Source organism: Gossypium arboreum, chromosome 11, assembly GCF_025698485.1.
Source record: "Gossypium arboreum isolate Shixiya-1 chromosome 11, ASM2569848v2, whole genome shotgun sequence".
Lineage (NCBI taxonomy): Eukaryota > Viridiplantae > Streptophyta > Magnoliopsida > Malvales > Malvaceae > Gossypium > Gossypium arboreum.
The window spans coordinates 13,883,607-13,903,760 of NC_069080.1; the positions used below are offsets into that span (position 1 = coordinate 13,883,607).

The window sequence follows — 20,154 nt, forward strand, 5'->3', positions numbered from 1 at the left end:
GGTCCCATTAACAACATAATTAAATTGTTAGCTACTTAAATTCAAGTTTTAAAATTAGTTTAGAACGGTTAGTTTGATATTAGTAAAAAAAAAGATAAATTAATTTTACACGAATTTATAATTTTTATATAATTTTTAATTTATAACTTGAATTAGCTTTATGGCCGAATAGAAAAGTTGAAAGATTGATTTTTTTCTTCTTTAATAGCCATGGTTGGATTTGGGAAGAAAATGAATATGCCATCTTCCACTAAATTTTATTATATATATACTTAATTTAAAGGTTAATTATTTTTTACCTTAATTAATTAGCATATATTAATATCATCCACTAACCCTCACTTTGACATGGTTTAATTGCTATTTTGAACATTTGACTAATTGCAATTTAAGTTCTCAAGTCATTTCTTAATTAAAAATATATAACGATTGAACTTTTACAATTTAGCCCCTGAGCCCTAATTAATCATAATTTTGGCTAAATTGACCATCCAAATTTTAATTTATTTATATAATAAGTCTGTAAATATTCTTATTTAATATTTATAGACTCAATTTATGGAAATAAGATTCCGAAATTGTAGTTTTCGATACCACTGAAAATCGGATCGTTACATAAACATCGATGAGAGTACTTTCAATGTTATCTTTAAGTTTGGAAACCCATCATATCTTCCATATGAAACGAACGCCTTATCCTCAAGTTCTTATACTTTGTAATGGCATGCTCTTTACATTGTTGAGGATTCTTCACACATTATCCTTTTACCTCGTAAGAGATAAGTCTTTCATAACCTGTTTACAAGACCTCACACATATTGTTTTTGCTACATAATACATAAGTAATGATAATACAAAAACTTAGTAAAAATTACTAATTAAACCAATGTTGTGTAAGATGTTGTGGTTGTCTTTGTTGGCACAAGTCTAAACACAATTTCTGCACAAATTAATATTGTAACAACTACTAAAATGTTTATTTATTTTAATATGTAAAATTATGGTTAGTTTTAAATACGATAGAGAAATTTAAAGGGAAAAAGAATGAGGTTGGATGATATGAAAATACACGTTATGGAAAGTTGATGTATTTTCAAAATAAATATTTTTGGTGTTTTTCAACTAAAAATATATATTAAATAGGTCCTAAACAATGATTGCTGGCAAAGCAAACATTATCGGTCATCTTGTTTGTATGTGGGAGGGATCAAAGAATAATAACATATATAGATGAAATGAAAGAAAGTAAAAGAAAAAACACATGTAGTTGTGACATGAATTTCATTTTTCACCTTGGTTTTGTGATAAATTGTAATTTATATCTTTAATTGTACATACATATCGGTACAAAATTAAAGTGAAGTCAAGATTCTAAACCTTATAATAGTTGTTTTATTTATTCTTTCACTTGCTATTAAGAAAAATATAATTACTATTATATATTTTATAAAACCATTACATTCCTTTTACTGCATTAAATAAAAGTTTAAGTTTCAAAGAAGATTTATACTTGACTTTGAGGAGATATAATTTCAAAATAATTGTACTTCTACATGTTTATTTAAAAAGAAATCATGAATTGAGGCCTCCCATTGAATAGTATAGGTGTGCATGTGATGCAATTGAAGAGTAATTAATATAAAAAGGACTGGTGTGACCTAAATGGCAGGCATTATCAAGCATAAGAGATGGAGAGTATGCGCATCAAAAATTGTTAGATTCCATAGTAGAAACAAACATTTTAGAACTAATTAATGTAATATTATATGGTTTGATTTTTGTCCCTACTTTCTTTTGTTTCTTCAACCAAACAAAACCTGCATTATTCTCCTTCTCATGTTTATATATCCAACACTCATTTTTCGTACTTCTAAGCCAAGAAAATATAAAAAAAATAATTGAGGAAATTGCTATAATAATATAAGAAACGGGTGACAACTGTGGATCGAAGCAGGGGTGAAGCCAGAATAACTTTTTAGGGGGCTGAATGAAATTTTATTTTTTTATAGTTTATATATTTATAATTTTTAAAGGATTAAATCAAATTTTTATAATTTTAGGGGTCAAAGTGTAATTTTTTTTTACTAATTTAAAATTTTAAAATTTTTTATAGGACCTAAATAATAATTTTTTCATTTTAGGGGGGTCGGGACCCTTACCAATCCCCTTAGCTACGCCTCTGGATCGAAGTTAGATAACTGTGTTGGGGTTGGAAATGAATGAAAGTTGATAGCCGCAAAAGACATTTCTTTATGAGCGACTAATAACAATTGTATGCTAATTAACTAAAGCAAGGAGTATTGAATTTAATTAGTGATAATGGGGTTACTACAATGCAAACTGATAACGACATTACTGAGTATACTCTTTTTGAAATAGGACAATTCAAAGAATAAATCTCTCTATGCATATCAAGATTCCCACCCTCTTCTCATTACTCATAACTATTAACCTTTCACCACACTGTCCACTTCTTTTTTTTACATTCATATTATTTGCCAATTCTTATTTACTCCCACAATATTATATAAAATTTGATATATTTATGTATATTTTTTGATGTTACATTATGTTGTGTGGTGTGTGTGTTTTGTCACCCTACTCCTACACCAACTCATATAATTAGAATTGGTTATTATATTGATTTATATATATAATTAAAATTTATTGTTTAAAAACATTTATTATTTAATAAAAATATTTTTAAATTTTTTTATGATTTTATGAATAATTCTTTTTGTTGAAATTTAATTATACTAGAAGAGAAATGAGCTTAAACCCATGTTTTCATGGTTGTTGCAATAGCAGCGATGTCACCTAAGTTAATCAATTTTATTTTTTGCACAAATACATGTCCAACTAACTACAATAGCATGTGGAATGAATTTAGTGCAAAGCACAGACACAAAATGAGGTGGATATCATATGACGCAATTACATGGTGAGGCTCGAGTCTCAAAGACTCAAGGTTTCTGCCTTAACCAACAAGCCAAGCTCCTATTAACAATATAATCAAATTGTTAGCTACTTAAATTCAAGTTTTAAAATTAGTTTTTATAATAATCGGAACAAATGTAAATTAATTTTACACGGATTTTTAATTTTTAATTTGATCATTTGTGTTAAAGTAAATTATGTAAATTAAAATGTCAAACAATTGTTCAATATTAATATATATATATATATATATATATATATATATATCATATTGATATGATTTTTTATAAGTATTGTAACGCCCCCCTACCCGAGACCGTTGTCGGAGTCAAGCAGGAGACATTACAAAACTTATCATAGCACTTAAACAGTTTTCGTAGTAAACTATCCATCTGCGTCACGGTCGCTAAAAAAATCATATCTCGAGTTACGAAACTTGAAATCCAATTCTGTAAATTTTCCCTGAAACTAGACTCATATATCTACTTACTAATTTTTTTCTAGAATTTTTGGTCAGGCCAATTAGTACAGTTTATTAGAAGAAGTCTCCCCTGTTTCAGGGTTCGTCTACTCTGACCCTTGTGCACTACAAATCAAATTTCTTCCTTTACAGAAATCCAATGACTATACCATTTGTTTCAATTAAAAATAGACTCAATAAGGAATCCATAAAAATAAAGTTTGAGTCCTAATTCTTAATACACAATTTATGGTGAATTTATAAAGTCAGAACAGGGAATCCAGAAATTGTTCTAACCCTGTTTCACCAAAACGTAAATATCTCATAAAATACAACTCTTTTACCTATTTTGTTTCTTCCATATAAAAATAGATTCATTAAGCTTCAATTACATATTTTATTCATCATCTAATTCACTTTATACTATTTTTGGTATATTTTCAAAGTTGGACTACTGTTACTGTCCAAATCTGTTTTAGTATAAAATGTTGATAACTAAGTTTATACCATCTTCATTTCTTCTCTCTACAACATTTACCAACAATTCCTCTTATTATTCTTCACTAACATATCAAAACATACCATACTTAAGGTTTTGGTAACATTTACAAAACATACCAAATATCACTTAACAACTTAGATACTTTCAAAATAACCAAAAGACATCCTAGGTACAATGCCATTTTCTAAAAAGATAGAAACTTCACCAATTTGAGTTTGGGGATCGGCTTGTATGCTGAGTCCTTATACTTTTGTACCTAGCCTGCGCACGGAAATAAACCGTACGCTGAGAATACTCTCAGTGGTATTTCTATAAACAATAGCTTAATCAACTTTAAAACATGGTAATTCAAACACATTATTGCTATTATTCAATATCAATCAGTACTTTAATAACCTTTACTTTATTTACCCTTATTAACATAACTCAGATACTAACGGATACACGGATCCAACCCACACTCCAGGATAAGCACATAGTGCTTCATCGGAACAAATCCGGAACTTTAACATTATAGTACACAAAGTACTTCATCGGAACAAATCCGGAACTTTAACAGTAGTCGACACATAGTGTCTCATCGACTCAATGTCGGAATATCCCAATACTTCCAATTCCTATGACATGTCAACTATATCCGACTAGCCCGACACTGTTAATAGGGTATTCAAAATCACATTCATTTCAATATGGTAAAAATACTTACCTCATTCACATTTTCATATAATATCAATATCAAATATAGCAATAACGATTAAGCTCGGTTTATAGAAACACAAACCACTATTTATCGAATTTAATCGATATCTTTGTTCACTTTCTCTTTTCCCTTCTTTGATGACGTATCCGGTGCTACGTTTGCTACTAACAATCATAGAATTAAAAATCATCAATATACTAATTCATAAAACACATTTTCACTCTCTATCAAACTTTTACAAAAATTCCAATTTCGTCCTTTTTCCATTACTAATCTTTTTTTCTTTAACTTAAGCTTCATATTCTCTTTTAATCAACTCATTAACAATTTCTAACTCATAAAATTCATTATAAAACATAAATTTTGAGCTCTATTCAACTTAATCCCTATTTAAACCTAACTTAGAATTCTTTTAATAAATCACTCAATTTTCACTTCTAACTTCAATTCCTATCAATTTAACCCATAAAACCTCAATTTATTCAACTAAATCAATATCTAAAAATTTTCTATTTTTCTTCATTTTAACCTCATACATGTAGAACTTTGAATTAGGCATCCATAAACATAAAAATCATAAGAAAATGAGCTAAAACAACTTACCAATCAAGCTTTAGGGCCTTAATCCTCAAATTTCCCTTTTCTATTTCTTTCTTTCTTTCTTTCTTTCTCACGTTTGCTCTTTGTAACTCGTTCTATGTTTCTTTACTCATTATTCTTTATTCATTATACTATATTATATTATTATTAACCTATAATAAATATAAAATTAACATGTGTAATAGCTATAACATAAAATATCTTATAGCTATTACACATATATACCAACTATTACACATGTTATATCATACATTCACACACATGGCACTTAGGGTCTAATTGCTAGATTAGTCCCTTTTACTAATCTTTAATCTATAATTAAACTTTTATACCGTATGCAATTTAGTCATTATTCTAAATTCAAGCTACTTAACTTAATCAAACATTAAATAACCATTCAACTATAATTCATAAATATTTCTAATAAATATTCATGAATAAATTTCACTGAAACAAGACTCAAGACTTAATTTACGATACCGTAACTTTCGGTTCATTACAAGTATTTGATATGAATATTACATGTAGAGAAAATAATATAAGATTATGAATGTTTTATAAGCTATTAAATGGTAAAAAGATAGAAAACTGAATTAAAAGATATAAAATCACTTGAATACAAGTTTATTAAGCGGTGAAAAGTGTTTAATTTGTCACAACTAATTGTGATAAATTATTTATTCGTTTAAGTTAAATGAATATGTTTATGAGCAATTACAAACAATAATTAAACATATATATATATATATATATAAATATAAAATAATTAAATATAAATATTAATAATTATATTATAAATAAATAAAAATCCAAACCATAATAATTTTATAAATATATTAATGAAACAATAAACAAGTTTTTAATGAGTTTTAAACTCACATAAACGAGTTTATTTATGAATTTAAATAAATTGAATAAATTTTGTTTATAATTAATTTATTTAATAAAAGAGTTTAAAAATCTTACTTATATTAATTTATTTAGCTTAATAAATAAACAAAAATATGCTATTTGTTTATTGTTGTGTTCGCCTTAAAAGAAGAGAGGAGAGGGAGGAAAAGGAGAAGGACAGGAGTGCCCCTCGGTTCCATAGATATGGACGATCCCATGCACCCGCTTGCGGGAATCCATTGGGAAGTCGTTTCTGTCTGCTTCCCCTTCATTCTCTTTGTTTTTTAAATGCCGAGACTGAGTTTAGTTTGTACTCCAATCCTATTTACCTGTCTCTCCTCTCTCCCTTCCACTCCTTACCATAAACATGTTTTCCCATTCCTTCCTCTCCCTCCCCTCCTCCTCTCCTTCTTCTATAGTTTTCTTCTCCGATAATCAATATCATCCTCCCTTACCCTTTGCAGGTATGTCTAATCTAAATAAAAAAAAAACATATTCATTTTATCACCACCTTTTCTCACTAGGAGCAAAGGGGAATTCAGACTCACTGTTTTTTTTTTCTTTTATCATTTGTTTCTTAATCTCCCTTTTCCTTTAGGATTTTGGTTTCTGCAACAGGGATCTTTCATTCTTTTTGGTTTCTCTTGCAGAATTCATAGTAATTGGATTGATTGTCTTTTACATTGAAATTCTGGGATGCAAAAACCACAACATTTCTGTCTCATCATGCAATACTTATTGTTTCTGATGGAGAGACAAAGACATGGATTATGTTTTACTTGAGATTTTTATTTTTTTACCTCAGTTTATTATATTTACTCTTCAATTTGGCCGTTTTAAGTTCATAACTACATGTTGTCCATATTATTTGTCCTTTTTAAAAAGAAAACATTAGATTAAAAGTGGGTAAATTAGCCATCGCTGATGTCTAGAAATGTAATTAAAGTGTATAAATTGTACATGTACATGATTATGTAAAAATAATCTAATATTTTAATTTAACTACAGGCATTTGGCCGTTATGGGGTAAAGACAAAGGCGATAACGTTGATATTCGGCCCTTATGCAGAGCTATATCCAAACCCCGCACTCAAGGTACGATGTTTACTTAATTCCAATTTCAACATTTTTTACTTAATTCCAATTTCAACATTTTGCATTTTTAATTTTTTTTTCTGTATAATTACCAACAAATTCGATATATTTAACAGTGAGTAATATTAATGTGCAGAATATGCTGGCGTGTTTCAAAATGGTCTGCCAGTTATAAAGTGGAAGGAGATTGTGGATGATGACATAGAAGAAGAGGGAGCTCTTAAGGTGAATATATTATTTCACCAACACCCAAACACTTTTCTTTTTCATTTTGTATTTTTAATTCATTACATATAATCATAAGCAGTGAGTGCTTTGTAGATATGGTGATGTGATTTTTATTTTATCCGAAAAAAAAAAAAAGGTTTATGAGTCGAATAAGGTAAAGGAACGTGTGGACACCATTAAGTCGATGCTGGGTTCCATGGAGGATGGAGAGATAAGTAGCTCAGCTTATGACACAGCCTGGGTTGCTCTGGTTGAAGACGTTAGCGGTAGCGGTGCTCCTCAGTTTCCATCCAGCCTCGAATGGATCGCTAACAATCAGCTCCCCGATGGATCCTGGGGCGATAGACAAATATTCATGGCACATGATCGTCTGATCAACACTTTAGCTTGTGTTATTGCCTTGAAAACATGGGGTATTCATCCTGACAAATGCCAGAAAGGTGTGGTAAAAATATTTTGCTATAAAACAAAGACAGAAGAATCGAATCCAGGATTATTCTTTATCGGATTTTGTCCTTAATTTTATTGTTTTAAATATGAATGGTAATCAGGGGTGTCGTTTTTCAAAGATAATATAAGCAAACTCGAAAACGAGAGTGAGGAGCACATGCCAATCGGGTTTGAAGTGGCTTTTCCTTCGCTTCTGGAGATAGCTCGAAGTTTAGACATTGAAGTACCGTATGACTCCCCTGTCTTTAAAGACATCTATGCAAAGAGAGATCTAAAGCTCACAAGGTATTGATTTTTAGACAACTCAAATTCCCAAGCTTCCACAATTATTATGTTGCTTGCTTTTCACCAATTTACTAGAAAAGCAGCCTTATCTTTAATTTACTTGAATATAGAAAGTGTAGGACCCGTTGGTCATGATCTTTACATATATGTATGTAACGTAATCATTGTGCGTGTGGGATAGGATACCAAAGGAGATAATGCATAATGTACCCACAACACTACTCCATAGCCTTGAAGGGATGCCAGACTTGGACTGGGAAAAGCTTTTGAAGTTGCAGTGCATAGATGGGTCTTTCTTGTTCTCGCCATCCTCCACTGCCTTCGCACTCATGCAAACCAAAGATGAGAATTGCCTCAGATATTTAATGAAAACTGTTCAAAGATTCAATGGGGGAGGTAATTTAAACTAGTTTATTGCCTGTTTTGTCTAGTCATATTTGGTAATATATCACCTTTTGCTGTGCATGTTATTTTGAACTTTAATATTAACTTTAATTATGTAGTCCCCAATGTGTATCCGGTTGACCTGTTTGAACATATTTGGACTGTCGACCGCTTGCAACGCCTTGGGATTTCAAGATATTTCCACCCAGAAATTAAAGAATGCCTAGATTACGTTTATAGGTATGGGCCCGAATGTAAATTATACGAGCAAAATTTACTCCCCCAATACTGACATCATCAGTGTCTTAAAAATATCAGATACTGGACTGAAGATGGAATTTCCTGGGCAAGAAACACTCGGGTTTATGACATTGACGACACGGCCATGGGGTTTAGGTTACTAAGGGTACATGGATACGAGGTTTCTTCAGGTATATAAGCTTTGCTTTGGACCACTATCCCTATTATCTGCAAATGGAGTTATTATTTTTTAATACCCGATATCCTTGGATTTGATTACATGAAATGAAACAGATGTGTTCCGACATTTTGAGAAAGGCGGGGAGTTCTTCTGCTTTGTGGGGCAGTCCAACCAAGCCATAACCGGGATTTTCAACCTGTATAGGGCTTCTCAGGTGCTGTTCCCTGGAGAAAAGATTCTTGAGGATGCCAAGCGCTTTTCATCCAAATTTTTAACACAAAAACAAGCGGCTGATGAATTATTAGACAAATGGATCATTACCAAAGACTTACCTGGTGAGGTAATATCTGTTCTCCTTTTTATTATTTCATTTCCTTTCCTACATTTCGGTTGCTATTTCTTTATTCCGGCTAGCAAATACCTCCAACTACACGTATCACTTTTATTTTTCCTTTTCCTATACTATAATCAATTCATTAAATTATTAATAAGTTTATGTTTCTGGTCATTTAACTTCAAAAATACAAAATGGTTATTAAATTATTTAAAAGTTACAAAATAATTATTAAATTATTCAAAATTTTATTTAAATCACAATACTGATAAAGTCATTATTATACAATTTTTCTATTAAAATTATTTGCATAAAGCGAAACCTCTCTTTCATTTTCTATTCTATAGTTTGTTTTATTTATTTATTTATGAAATAGCTTTAAAGTCACATATCTGCAAATCAAAATAATTTTTTTCTTTGATCTCTAACACTAATAATTAAATTGACTTAGACCTAAAGTACATTCTTTTACTTGTTGATGGGTATTGGTCCACCTTATCGATCATCAAATTGTCATTTAGAGCTCATTAGCCGGACTCTAAAAAAAGTTTTAACAACCAATGACTTAAATAAAAATTTTGGAATAATTTAGTAATTTAAGTGAAAGCTATTGAATAGTTCAAAGATTATTTTGTAACTTTTGAAGTTGAGTGATGAAAACGTAAATTTACTAATAATCTAGTAACATTGGGTGTAATTTACCCTTTTTACATCAACTAACCAACGTTATTAAGCTTTTGCAATCTTCCTTTTTTGTTTTTTTGGTTGCTCGTTTTAATTTTTATCATAACTGCCAATATTCTTTCTTTATTTTCTTGAGTCTCCCCCAACGGTGGCAATATTTAAATATTTGAACTCCATCTTTCTTGTTTGATCTAATAGGTTTAATTCGAAATTGACCGACCCTAAAGTGAATTTTGGAGTAAACAATTTTTTAATAATAAATGGAAATGGAAAATTTCAAACTTTTTTTTTCCTATTCAGACGTAACCTAACTTAGATCCATCCATTGGACACTTCTCATATTACTAAATATATGCAGTGCAAAGTTGTTTGTTTTGTTCATGGATGGAACTTCTTTTTCTATATTCCATAAAAAGCTCTTTAAATCCAAATAAAATAGTAGAACATATAGAGGCTACTTTTTTTGATTTGATTTGATTCTCTCTTTATTAAATCTCTGCTACTATTTGTGATTAGTCGGCACTTTGTCTCTTTATTTCTTCCTCTTTTTGTTTTGGTTCATGCCCAATGTGTGTGTGTCTTTGAAGTTAGGGCAATTTATAATGCTACAAGTTCTCGTTTGCAGTCCGACCAAACAGGCATAAATTTAACAACATGCCACATAGATTTTCCAAATGAAAAAAAAAACAACTAATACTTAAAATTCATATATCTAATAAACAAGGGGGCGAAGCACTTCAAAAGGGTCATCATCAAATTACAGCAAAGAATACTCACGCTTAAGACAGCTAACACACTAATATTATATATATGTTCATGCATGTTTATTTTGGCTATTTATGGGGGGCACACTATGAGCAGCATTTTGCAATTTGCATAATGGCTTTTTTGGCAGGAAGTGATAATTGTAAAACCACCTTTTATAAATTAATTAATTTATTTTGACCATATTTTTTCCGAAGTGAAATATGATTTAGATGGTTAATTTATGATGGATTAGTAAAATTTTAATGAATTATATAAACAGGTTGGGTTGGCATTGAATCTCCCATGGTATGCAAGCCTGCCTAGAGTTGAAACAAGGTTTTACATAGAACAATATGGAGGTGAAGATGATGTGTGGATTGGAAAAACTCTTTACAGGTAACTTTTTCTTCTTTATAATATAAAAATGTGTATAGAGTAAGACAAAAAGTAAATGAAATAGGAAAATAAAATATTTTTGTTAATGTTTTTACTATCTACCTTTTCTTTAAAGTAAAAACAACCAAACTAACATCATATTATGATTCTTGCATAGAACTAAAGTTAGGTAATGACATCATTCGTTTCCTTGTTTGTGAAAAGAAATTCAAAATTAAAACAACAAAGAAAGCAAGTCAGCTTTGGCTTTAGACATTTTGGAATGTCGAGGGAAACCTAGCACGGTTCTTGGTCATATTTGTCATCATCAAGTTCAATTTGTTGCCTTAATTTGTGTCATAATCTCGGCTGTCTCAGACCAACTAAGTTGGGGGTCCACTCGAATATTGTTTAAGATATCTTCTTTGTTTGGTTTCGCAACGTGGCATGATTACTTAATTAATGTAGTGATACTCCTAGATAGTACTATTTTCTTTAATGCAAATGCTATTATTAGTGTGCATGCTTCATGTTTAAATTAAAGAAATTTGACTCATTAATCATCATTAATACAGCTTTTTTGGCTGGCTCCACCAAAAAGAAGCCTCTTGATCTTTTGATCTCATGCAGGATGCGGTATGTGAACAATAATGTGTTCCTTGATCTTGCAAAACAAGACTACAATAATTGCCAAGCTTTACATAGGATGGAATGGGATAGTATGCAAAAGTAAGTAAAAATATATCCAATCATGATTCCCCTGCTTGCTCAATTATAGTTAATGAGGAAGTACTGTTTATATATTGAGCAGGTGGTACTCGGAAATGGGTCTGGCTGATTTTGGGGTGACCCGTAGATCTCTTCTCTTAACTTATTTTATGGCGGCAGCCAGCATATTCGAGCTTGAAAGGTCGCAAGAGCGGCTGGCTTGGGCTAAGACCGCTTTCTTGGTCGACACCATCTCCTCTTCTTTTGACAATGCAAGGAAACCTAAGGACCTTAGGAATTCTTTCCTCCTAGTCTTCAGAACTGTTGTTGATGCACGATTTGGCCACATTAATGCGAGGTAATTAATTAAGTTATGAATGGATGCATGTTTATTGTAATTAATTCATCATCATACACTCAAAAACTGTTTTTAATTTTTCACCCTTAATGGACGATTAAACCAATTGATTCCCCATCTCAAAAACAAAAACAATAATTGATTCCCTTGAAGAGAGGGATAGGTTTTATTTGTAGCGTCGACAAAAGAATTTTGGGTACAAAGTAAAATATGTACTGAAACACTGGTCAATAAAAGAAAAAGACACAGTGTACTTTAACGAAAGGCAGTGATGTAGGGGCAGTAGGGTCAATGTGTTGGAGTGGAAGAAAGGCTGACAAAAGAAGTGATGCTTACATGTGATTTTTGTTGTAGGAAGTTGGACTCAAACAGGACAATTCAGAAGATGATAGACATCTTGCTTCGGACCCTGAACCACCTATCATTGGACGCACTTGTGGCTCATGGTCGAGACATTAGCTGCAGCATTCGCCGTGCTGTAAGTAATCATTTTATCCCCATAGCCTGCACCATGGACCATTTTTCATTCAATCATTAACACCCCCCCCTTCTCAAAAGTATCTACACTTTTGAGACATGGGATATAGCTACAGTAACTTTCACATGCAGTTGTAAACAGTAAATTTTTTGAGTAAAAAAAATATATATCAGTGGTGTTAATTTTTTAAGCTTTCTAATTTATCTATTTTTTTTATCTGTGTAAACAGTGGGAAAAGTGGATGCTGATGTGGGTGGAGGATGGTGATAGGCACCGAGGACTCGCAGAGTTAGTGGTGCAGACCATCAACCTCAGCTCTGGCCGTTGGTCCTTGGACGAACTGTTGTCTCATCCCCAATACGACCCACTCTCCAGCCTCACAAATTCAGTTTGCCATCAGCTTTATCATCGCCAAATGCTAAAGGTCAGTTGCCTCAACAACATTGTCCCCATTCTTTTACCATCTTTCATTTCATTATAATCCGATAAGAAAATCTCATTGTCACTGTCATTGGTATAAATCCCTGTGTGTTGCTGAATTGACGGGCTCCCCCTCTAAGTGGATTCCATGAAGACTCCCAATGGGAACGCTTAAACCATTATTCGTTTTACAATTATAATGAAATGAGTATAACATGCCCACTTATATATACCAAGTGAATCTAATCCCGATGCATGCAACTATCTTTAAGGGATGGTATGATATCCACTAAATTTGAATATTTGTTACATGGGATATGATTAATTTTGGTCTTCTGCTGCATAAATATCTCATTCCATTTCGACTCTAAGAACTAAGCAACATACCCATACGGCTTCATGCATATTTAATTACTTTTACCGTCAACTGTTTCAGGTGCACGTCAATGGCTGCTACAATAATGAAACAGAGAACAACATAACCCGGGAAATAGATTCCAACATGCAAGAGCTCGTTCAGTTAGTACTGCAAAATCCCTCGGCCGCCGATGACCAAAACTCAGAATTCAAGCAAACATTTCTTACGGTGGCACGGAGTTTTTACTATGCTGCACACTGTGACTTAGACACCATCACATTTCATATTGCTAAAGTACTCTTTGAGAAAGTACGCTGATCTCATCATCATATCAAATTCCCCCTTTTTTTAAGGTAGATATGATGATCACCATTAACTCCATTTATGTGTAAAGCAGGCTGTAAAAAATGTAGTAGTATATAAATAAAAAATATATATATAATATGATTTCAAGGGCGACAGAAAAAAAAGTAGCAAATCTTTTTAGTTTTGAAGTAAAAGAAATAGACAATGATAAAAAGCAATGGCTCCTTGCCTTTGACAAGATCCTTTTTTGGTCGAATTACTATACAAAATATCTGGTTTGTCAGCTTATTAATTCCATCACTTGAAAAAGTCAGTGATAAATGAAATGGCAATACCCAAAAATGAACATTAATTTTATCATTTGCAAAACCCAAAAGGGAAAAGAAATATTTTATCAACAATTGATGATTAGTATAAAGCTAGAAAAAGTATAATCTGATTTTGAACAACATTGGTATTGGTAAAACATATAGATTTTACCAAATAAAGCATGCTTATATGTCCCTCTCTATCTCTTTCCACCCACCGACATCAATGAAATGAATATAATTATGGTCTTAATTGTGACATTCCTCAATCTAGCTAGATATGAAGTTAGTATCGGTTAAGAGAAAAGTAAACCAAAGATCATTGTTCCTAGGAAGCAAGACATTTGATCCTAGGATGACAAAGGAACCACAACCTTTATTTAAAAGAAATACTTATGGCACCCAAAATGACCAATGGACCAGTCCATAATACAACAACAGAGTTTTGGACAAATTTAGATGGTGGTACATCTAGTTAACCACATTGAATAAAGTGTTTCACCTCCTTTGAGCTTTTGTTGTGACATAACCCTCCTCCTAAAGTATACCAAAGATGGCAGACAGCATCAGATTTGAAACTACATGATAAGGTTTGGTGCTTCTTTCAATGTGAGGTGGGCATTCAAACATCCCACACACTTTGATTTCTGATTTGAAATTAGTAATTCAAAATCTCAAATTCCCACTACATTTAACCTAGCTACATCATAATACTGCTCTCTTCAAATTTAAATCCAAACAATTCTTCATATATCTATTAATTGCCATTTCTTTTATGAAAAAAGAAGTTTCATCATGTTGGTATTAATGGAAAATTTCATGACACTTAAAATCTTAGTGAATTGAGAAAGGATTGTACACGTTTAATAGTTTAATGAAACATTAATAATTTCATCCAAAAATTAAATTAAATGAAAATAAAAATCTTAAAATTCAGAATAAAATTACTAATATAATATTAAACTATTAAAAAAATAATATTCATATTTCATATTTCATATAATTCTTCCTCCAATAGATTAAAGTGTTTTAAGAAATAACAAGTATTAGTTCCATCTTATACCTCTATCATTGGTGCGTTATCCAAAAGGCATTGAGATGTAGACAAGTAGTATGTATTTCTTTGGATGCCACTATAACAAATAAGTGCTGGTTAAACTTGTAAAAGTTATTTTAGATGAAGCAAATTGCTTGACTAAATATTACCTAGTCACTAATCCCACATTTTCTCTCCAAGTAGCAAATTTTGACTTCTAGTCTTCCACCTAATTTCTATGTTATTTGATTTATTTTGTCGGTTTGTCAGTTGCAACTTGTTAAAATGTTGGGTTGGTTGGTTTGAAATTTTGAAAAGATTTATATAAAAATATTAGATTTAAATAAAAATTATATTTATTTAAAAATGGTCGAGTTAAATTTTTAATATTCAAAGTTTAATTTTATTTAAATTAATTTATTTTCAAGTTTATAATATGATACTTTTTCTTCTATTTATATATTATGCAGCTTTTATCATACAAATTAAATATATTATACCATAATATAAATAGTAAAATGTATGTTAAATTATTTATATTTAGAAATTTAATAAAAATATTAATAATAGTAAAAATTATATAATTAATAAGCAACTATATATCTTATTTGATATTTAGCTCAAACCTAATTCAATATGAATATTATGAACAATTCTACTTGCGACACTATTCTTAACACAAATGTATGGAGATCATAACTTTACTCACGCTCAATTAATAATGCTTTTAAGTGCTAAAAGGTGTTTTTTAATCCCAAAAACAATGTCAAACACTTGGATTTTAGTGTTAGAAAGTATAATACCCTTATACTTGACTCAATTGTTGTGTCCAGTTATCAAGATGTTATATTCGTTGTCGGAATCATTATAGTCTAATTCAAATAATTTTAAGTGTCTACATAATTAATTTGAGTCAATATATGTTTCCTATATGTTTCATATTTATTTTCGAGTTTTATATGGTTTATAATAGCTTTCTACACAATCTAAGGTCGAACAAGGATTGAAATGCAAAATTTTGGGATAACATCGCAACGTAGGGGTTCAACATGCGACGTCACTTACTGACTTCACTTATTCAATTTGGTCCCTACACACCAATTTCATGTCATAAGAAATTTAGATTATTTTCTCTGTTGGTCCTTATTTTTTCTCATGTTTATACTTCATTTCCCCAAATTTCAAATAATTATACTTGAACCTCAAAACTTTTTACATCTTTATGATTTAATCCTTACTTTAGTTTAGTATACTACAACATACTTTTCAATTTAACTTTCTTTGATTATGCTCAACCTTCTCTTTTATCACTTTCATTTTCTTATTTTACTTTATCAAGAAATCAATTGTACATTATCTCAATTTATAATTGCTTTTAAAATATAAAAAATTTAGGGTTGTTACAAAAAGCGTTGTCAAAAATTGATTTTCCACGACTTAGGTGCTTTTGACTTTTGCATTTTGAAGTACAATTATAAAAATATCCTGATTTATATTAACCATTTAAAATGTATTTAAAATTTTAGATTAATTTATATTTTATGTATCATTATATTAAACTATTTAAATATGATTTATCATTATATTAAATATTTAAATATCATTTATTATTGTATTAAAATTTATAAAATATTTCATGTATTATTAAATTTACAAATTACAAAGAAAGTATTTAAAATATATATTTAATGTACAATTATATTGAACTATTTAAATATTGTGTAAATTTATTTATTTATTAAGTTCCAACATTATGTCTAAAATGAATATTTTAACTTTCTACAGTAATTTTTGACAGCAATGACAAACACTTGAAATTAACAAACCATACTATTTCAAAACACTTTTTCCTATTGAACAAAAAACCCGATATGAAATAAGGAGTTAGACCGAATGACCAATAAATCAATACAAACCAAATTAAAAAATTAGTCGAGTTGATGATTAATCAGGTTAAACCAATTTTTCCTATTTCTAATATTTTATTTTATATTTTTAAAATTTTAAAATAATTTATTCAATTGAATAAAAAAACTTGATTAAATTAGTCAAAGTAGAAACTAGTGATCTAATCAATTCAACCACCGGTACCATTTTGAAAGTTTTACAAATTAAACTTTTTAATACCCTTAAATTGGGTTACAGTTTCCCATACTAAACTGAAAAGAAAAAAAAAACTATAATAATGATGATGATGATGATGATAAACGCTCAACAACTTGGGGTTGAGTTGAGGCAGAAAACAGGAGGAGGACCACATGAGTAATAATCAAAGGGATTGCGAACCGCACAGCAGAATCGAGATCTACTAATTTGTACGGAGCAGAGAACCTGGAATTGACAATGGATAGCTAAAATGTAGGAATCAGGATCCTAAAGCAAGTCTACGACTACGCATGCACACAATTCTCTAACGGCTTTATTTTTTTGGTTAATTCCTTATGGGTTGGCAAGGGCATCATCAGCTCTTCTCATTGTTTGGCATTTTCTGGAATCATGAAAAAGCGAAAAAGGAAGCAGCAGTGCACCAGTTGACAGTATGGAGTTAAAGTTGAAATTATTCCTCCATGCCATGTCGGCTACAAAACAATGTTATGGAGAACTCCAGTACCAAATGTTGACACGAAAGCAAGAACCCATAGAAAAGCAGAAAGGAGTGAAGTTGAACCCTGGTTTGGACGAAAACCCATTTTAGTAATCATCAAACCCATGTCTGCTCAGCTGCTTTGTGAGTGGTTCAGCATTTCTTTCTTGAATAAGACGAGGGCACGTGAGCACCCTCATCTTCCTTGTTTCTCTGTTGTCCAAGCGGCCAACATGCAGATGAGGCCGGACCCATCTCGCCCCCACAACATTCTAACTTATGGCCAACTTCTTCCTGGGGCCTCCACCATTGTTGCCCCATTTTGGACCACACACCAGAAAACCCATATTCTTCGATAAAATACGGTAAGTGTTACTAACTTTTGGTCCTGTCAACTTTTGTTCATGATTGACAACGATGCAAATCTTTACTAGAATAACCAAACAACTTTTTTGCTTCAAAAACTATACCCATACACACAATTGGTTTTCAAAGAAGAGATGCGTTGGATTTTTCGGCTCATGATAATAGTGTTGATTGCTTTCATGGTGTGCCTGTGTGCATGTACCCCACAATTCTGAAAAAAGCCACACGTTGGGCAAGTGGCGAACCCTCTTCAAATGAGCATCGAAAGGGAACTCTAGGAATGGAAATGTTATAAACACAGTTGAACTCTCCATAAAGTGGTTCTCGGTTGATATGCTAGCTTAAAGGGGAGCTCTAAGAATCTAATCTTAACTTTATAAACATGCAATGCTGGATATATAACAGATCAGCATGCGCTTTTAATGATGAAAACTGCAAATCTAGAGAGAGATCTGCTGAAAGGAAAACTCAAAAGCATCTTAATTTGAAGATATGACAATATATAAAAGTGTCGATATATATATATATATATAACATGTATTAAATACCTTAAAACACAATTATGACATGAGATATGTGAACACTATAAATACATGAATTACCAAATCAATATAAAAAGTAAAACAACAATGGAAGTTACAAAAATACAAGGGACAGTGAAAGACCACATACAGAGCACCGAGTGAATTCATTACTAAGAATATGATATTGGATATCACGTTTGACATACCTAAAGCTCTCTTATGTCCCACCTCTGTATTTCAAGAAAAAAACATGACCATGTTGTGATGCATCACCATCAGAAATAGTTTGGAGAAATTCCGTGGATAACGGATCTAATCACACTCCAATTCATCAGGTGTAACTGGACGTTTTAGGGGGATGATTTGACTTCTTTATAACATCTCTAGATAAAGCTTTCCTCATATCTCTAAAAGAAACCACAAAATGAAAATGTAAGAGGCAGTATACTTGGACCAAAAAAGAAAAAAACAAAGTACTAGTTGGACATCCAAATCCACTTACCTAGCCCAACTTCCTCTCCAGAACAATAGCATAGTACCCGTCTGTATATTACATATCCAAGATGTAGAAATGAAAAGGTCGGTGAGCCTTTCTTGCATTTATACACATTTCCATACACAAACATATGCAGGACATGAGAGAGCATCATTGTGAAAACTGGCACTTTTGGAAGCATTTTTCCATTGAAACAATTTGGTTTAATGGATATGTTCAAGAAATTTCATATTTGACATGCACAATATCGAGAACCCTCTCCAAATCTCTGCCACTGTCCTTCTATGGAAAAATATAAGCATCCTGGCAAGTTCAAAGTTTAGGACAGGGCCTATTTTCCCTCCTACCATGAGCAAGCATGGATGTATTATCAGGCATATAAACTAGGCTGTTGAAGAGTTGATAGAAGTTAACTTGACAAGAATGAAAGACATGGCAGCCAAGCTGAATGTACATGCAAAATGCTATGGAAAAAGAGAAACAGGGTGGAGTTAACAAACATGTTCAAGACTAGGACTTTCTATTCGAATGCCCCTTATCCAATTCAATAGGTTTCAGATAAAACTTATTGACTTGCAATTAAAATTTCCCAGTAACAGCATACTTGTTTGAAGGAGAAACCTGGAGATTGATGACATTCTTCATGATAGTCTTGTATTATATTCGCTCATTACAAATTAAAAAAAGAAACAGAAAATGCAAGTAAAGTCGGATAACAACATATTGTATCACGTTCATTGCTTCAAATGGTATAGATTCCATTGTGATCTAACTTGCTCGAGACTTTAGAGAAGACAATGTCTTGAAACGGTATTAATTTTAAATTTAACAGCGTAAAAACTCATTAAGTAGATAATTTCTCCAGGACAATGACAAGATAAGTTTGCATTAAAGAATTTATTTAATTATCTAAGATGCCAAAAAGTAAAAAGGAGGACTGAAATTTAAGGAATTACAAAATTCATGCCACTCTTGAGACCAAAAAAAGAGGTCTAACATCAATCTGATATGATAAAAGACTACGAAAACCAATTTTAATTATATGTGCATTCACCCCTTCTTGAGTTCTGCTAAAATATAAGAACTAGAGATAATTTACAAATGCGATCAGCATCTCTT

General features: G+C 31.2%; 1 protein-coding gene across 1 annotated transcript; it reads left to right on the plus strand.

The window, feature by feature from the left end:
- Positions 1–6,225: 6,225 nt before the first annotated feature.
- On the plus strand, positions 6,226–13,961 carry LOC108472513 ((-)-kolavenyl diphosphate synthase TPS28, chloroplastic-like). The gene is made up of 15 exons (XM_017774051.2): positions 6,226–6,554; positions 7,099–7,185; positions 7,322–7,410; positions 7,550–7,853; positions 7,965–8,148; positions 8,330–8,544; positions 8,652–8,772; positions 8,851–8,963; positions 9,067–9,293; positions 10,999–11,114; positions 11,724–11,822; positions 11,905–12,159; positions 12,514–12,637; positions 12,867–13,061; positions 13,494–13,961. Exons 1-15 carry the CDS (start codon positions 6,458–6,460, stop codon positions 13,731–13,733), a joined length of 2,466 nt encoding a protein of 821 aa, XP_017629540.1. The 5' UTR covers positions 6,226–6,457; the 3' UTR covers positions 13,734–13,961.
- Positions 13,962–20,154: the final 6,193 nt, after the last annotated feature.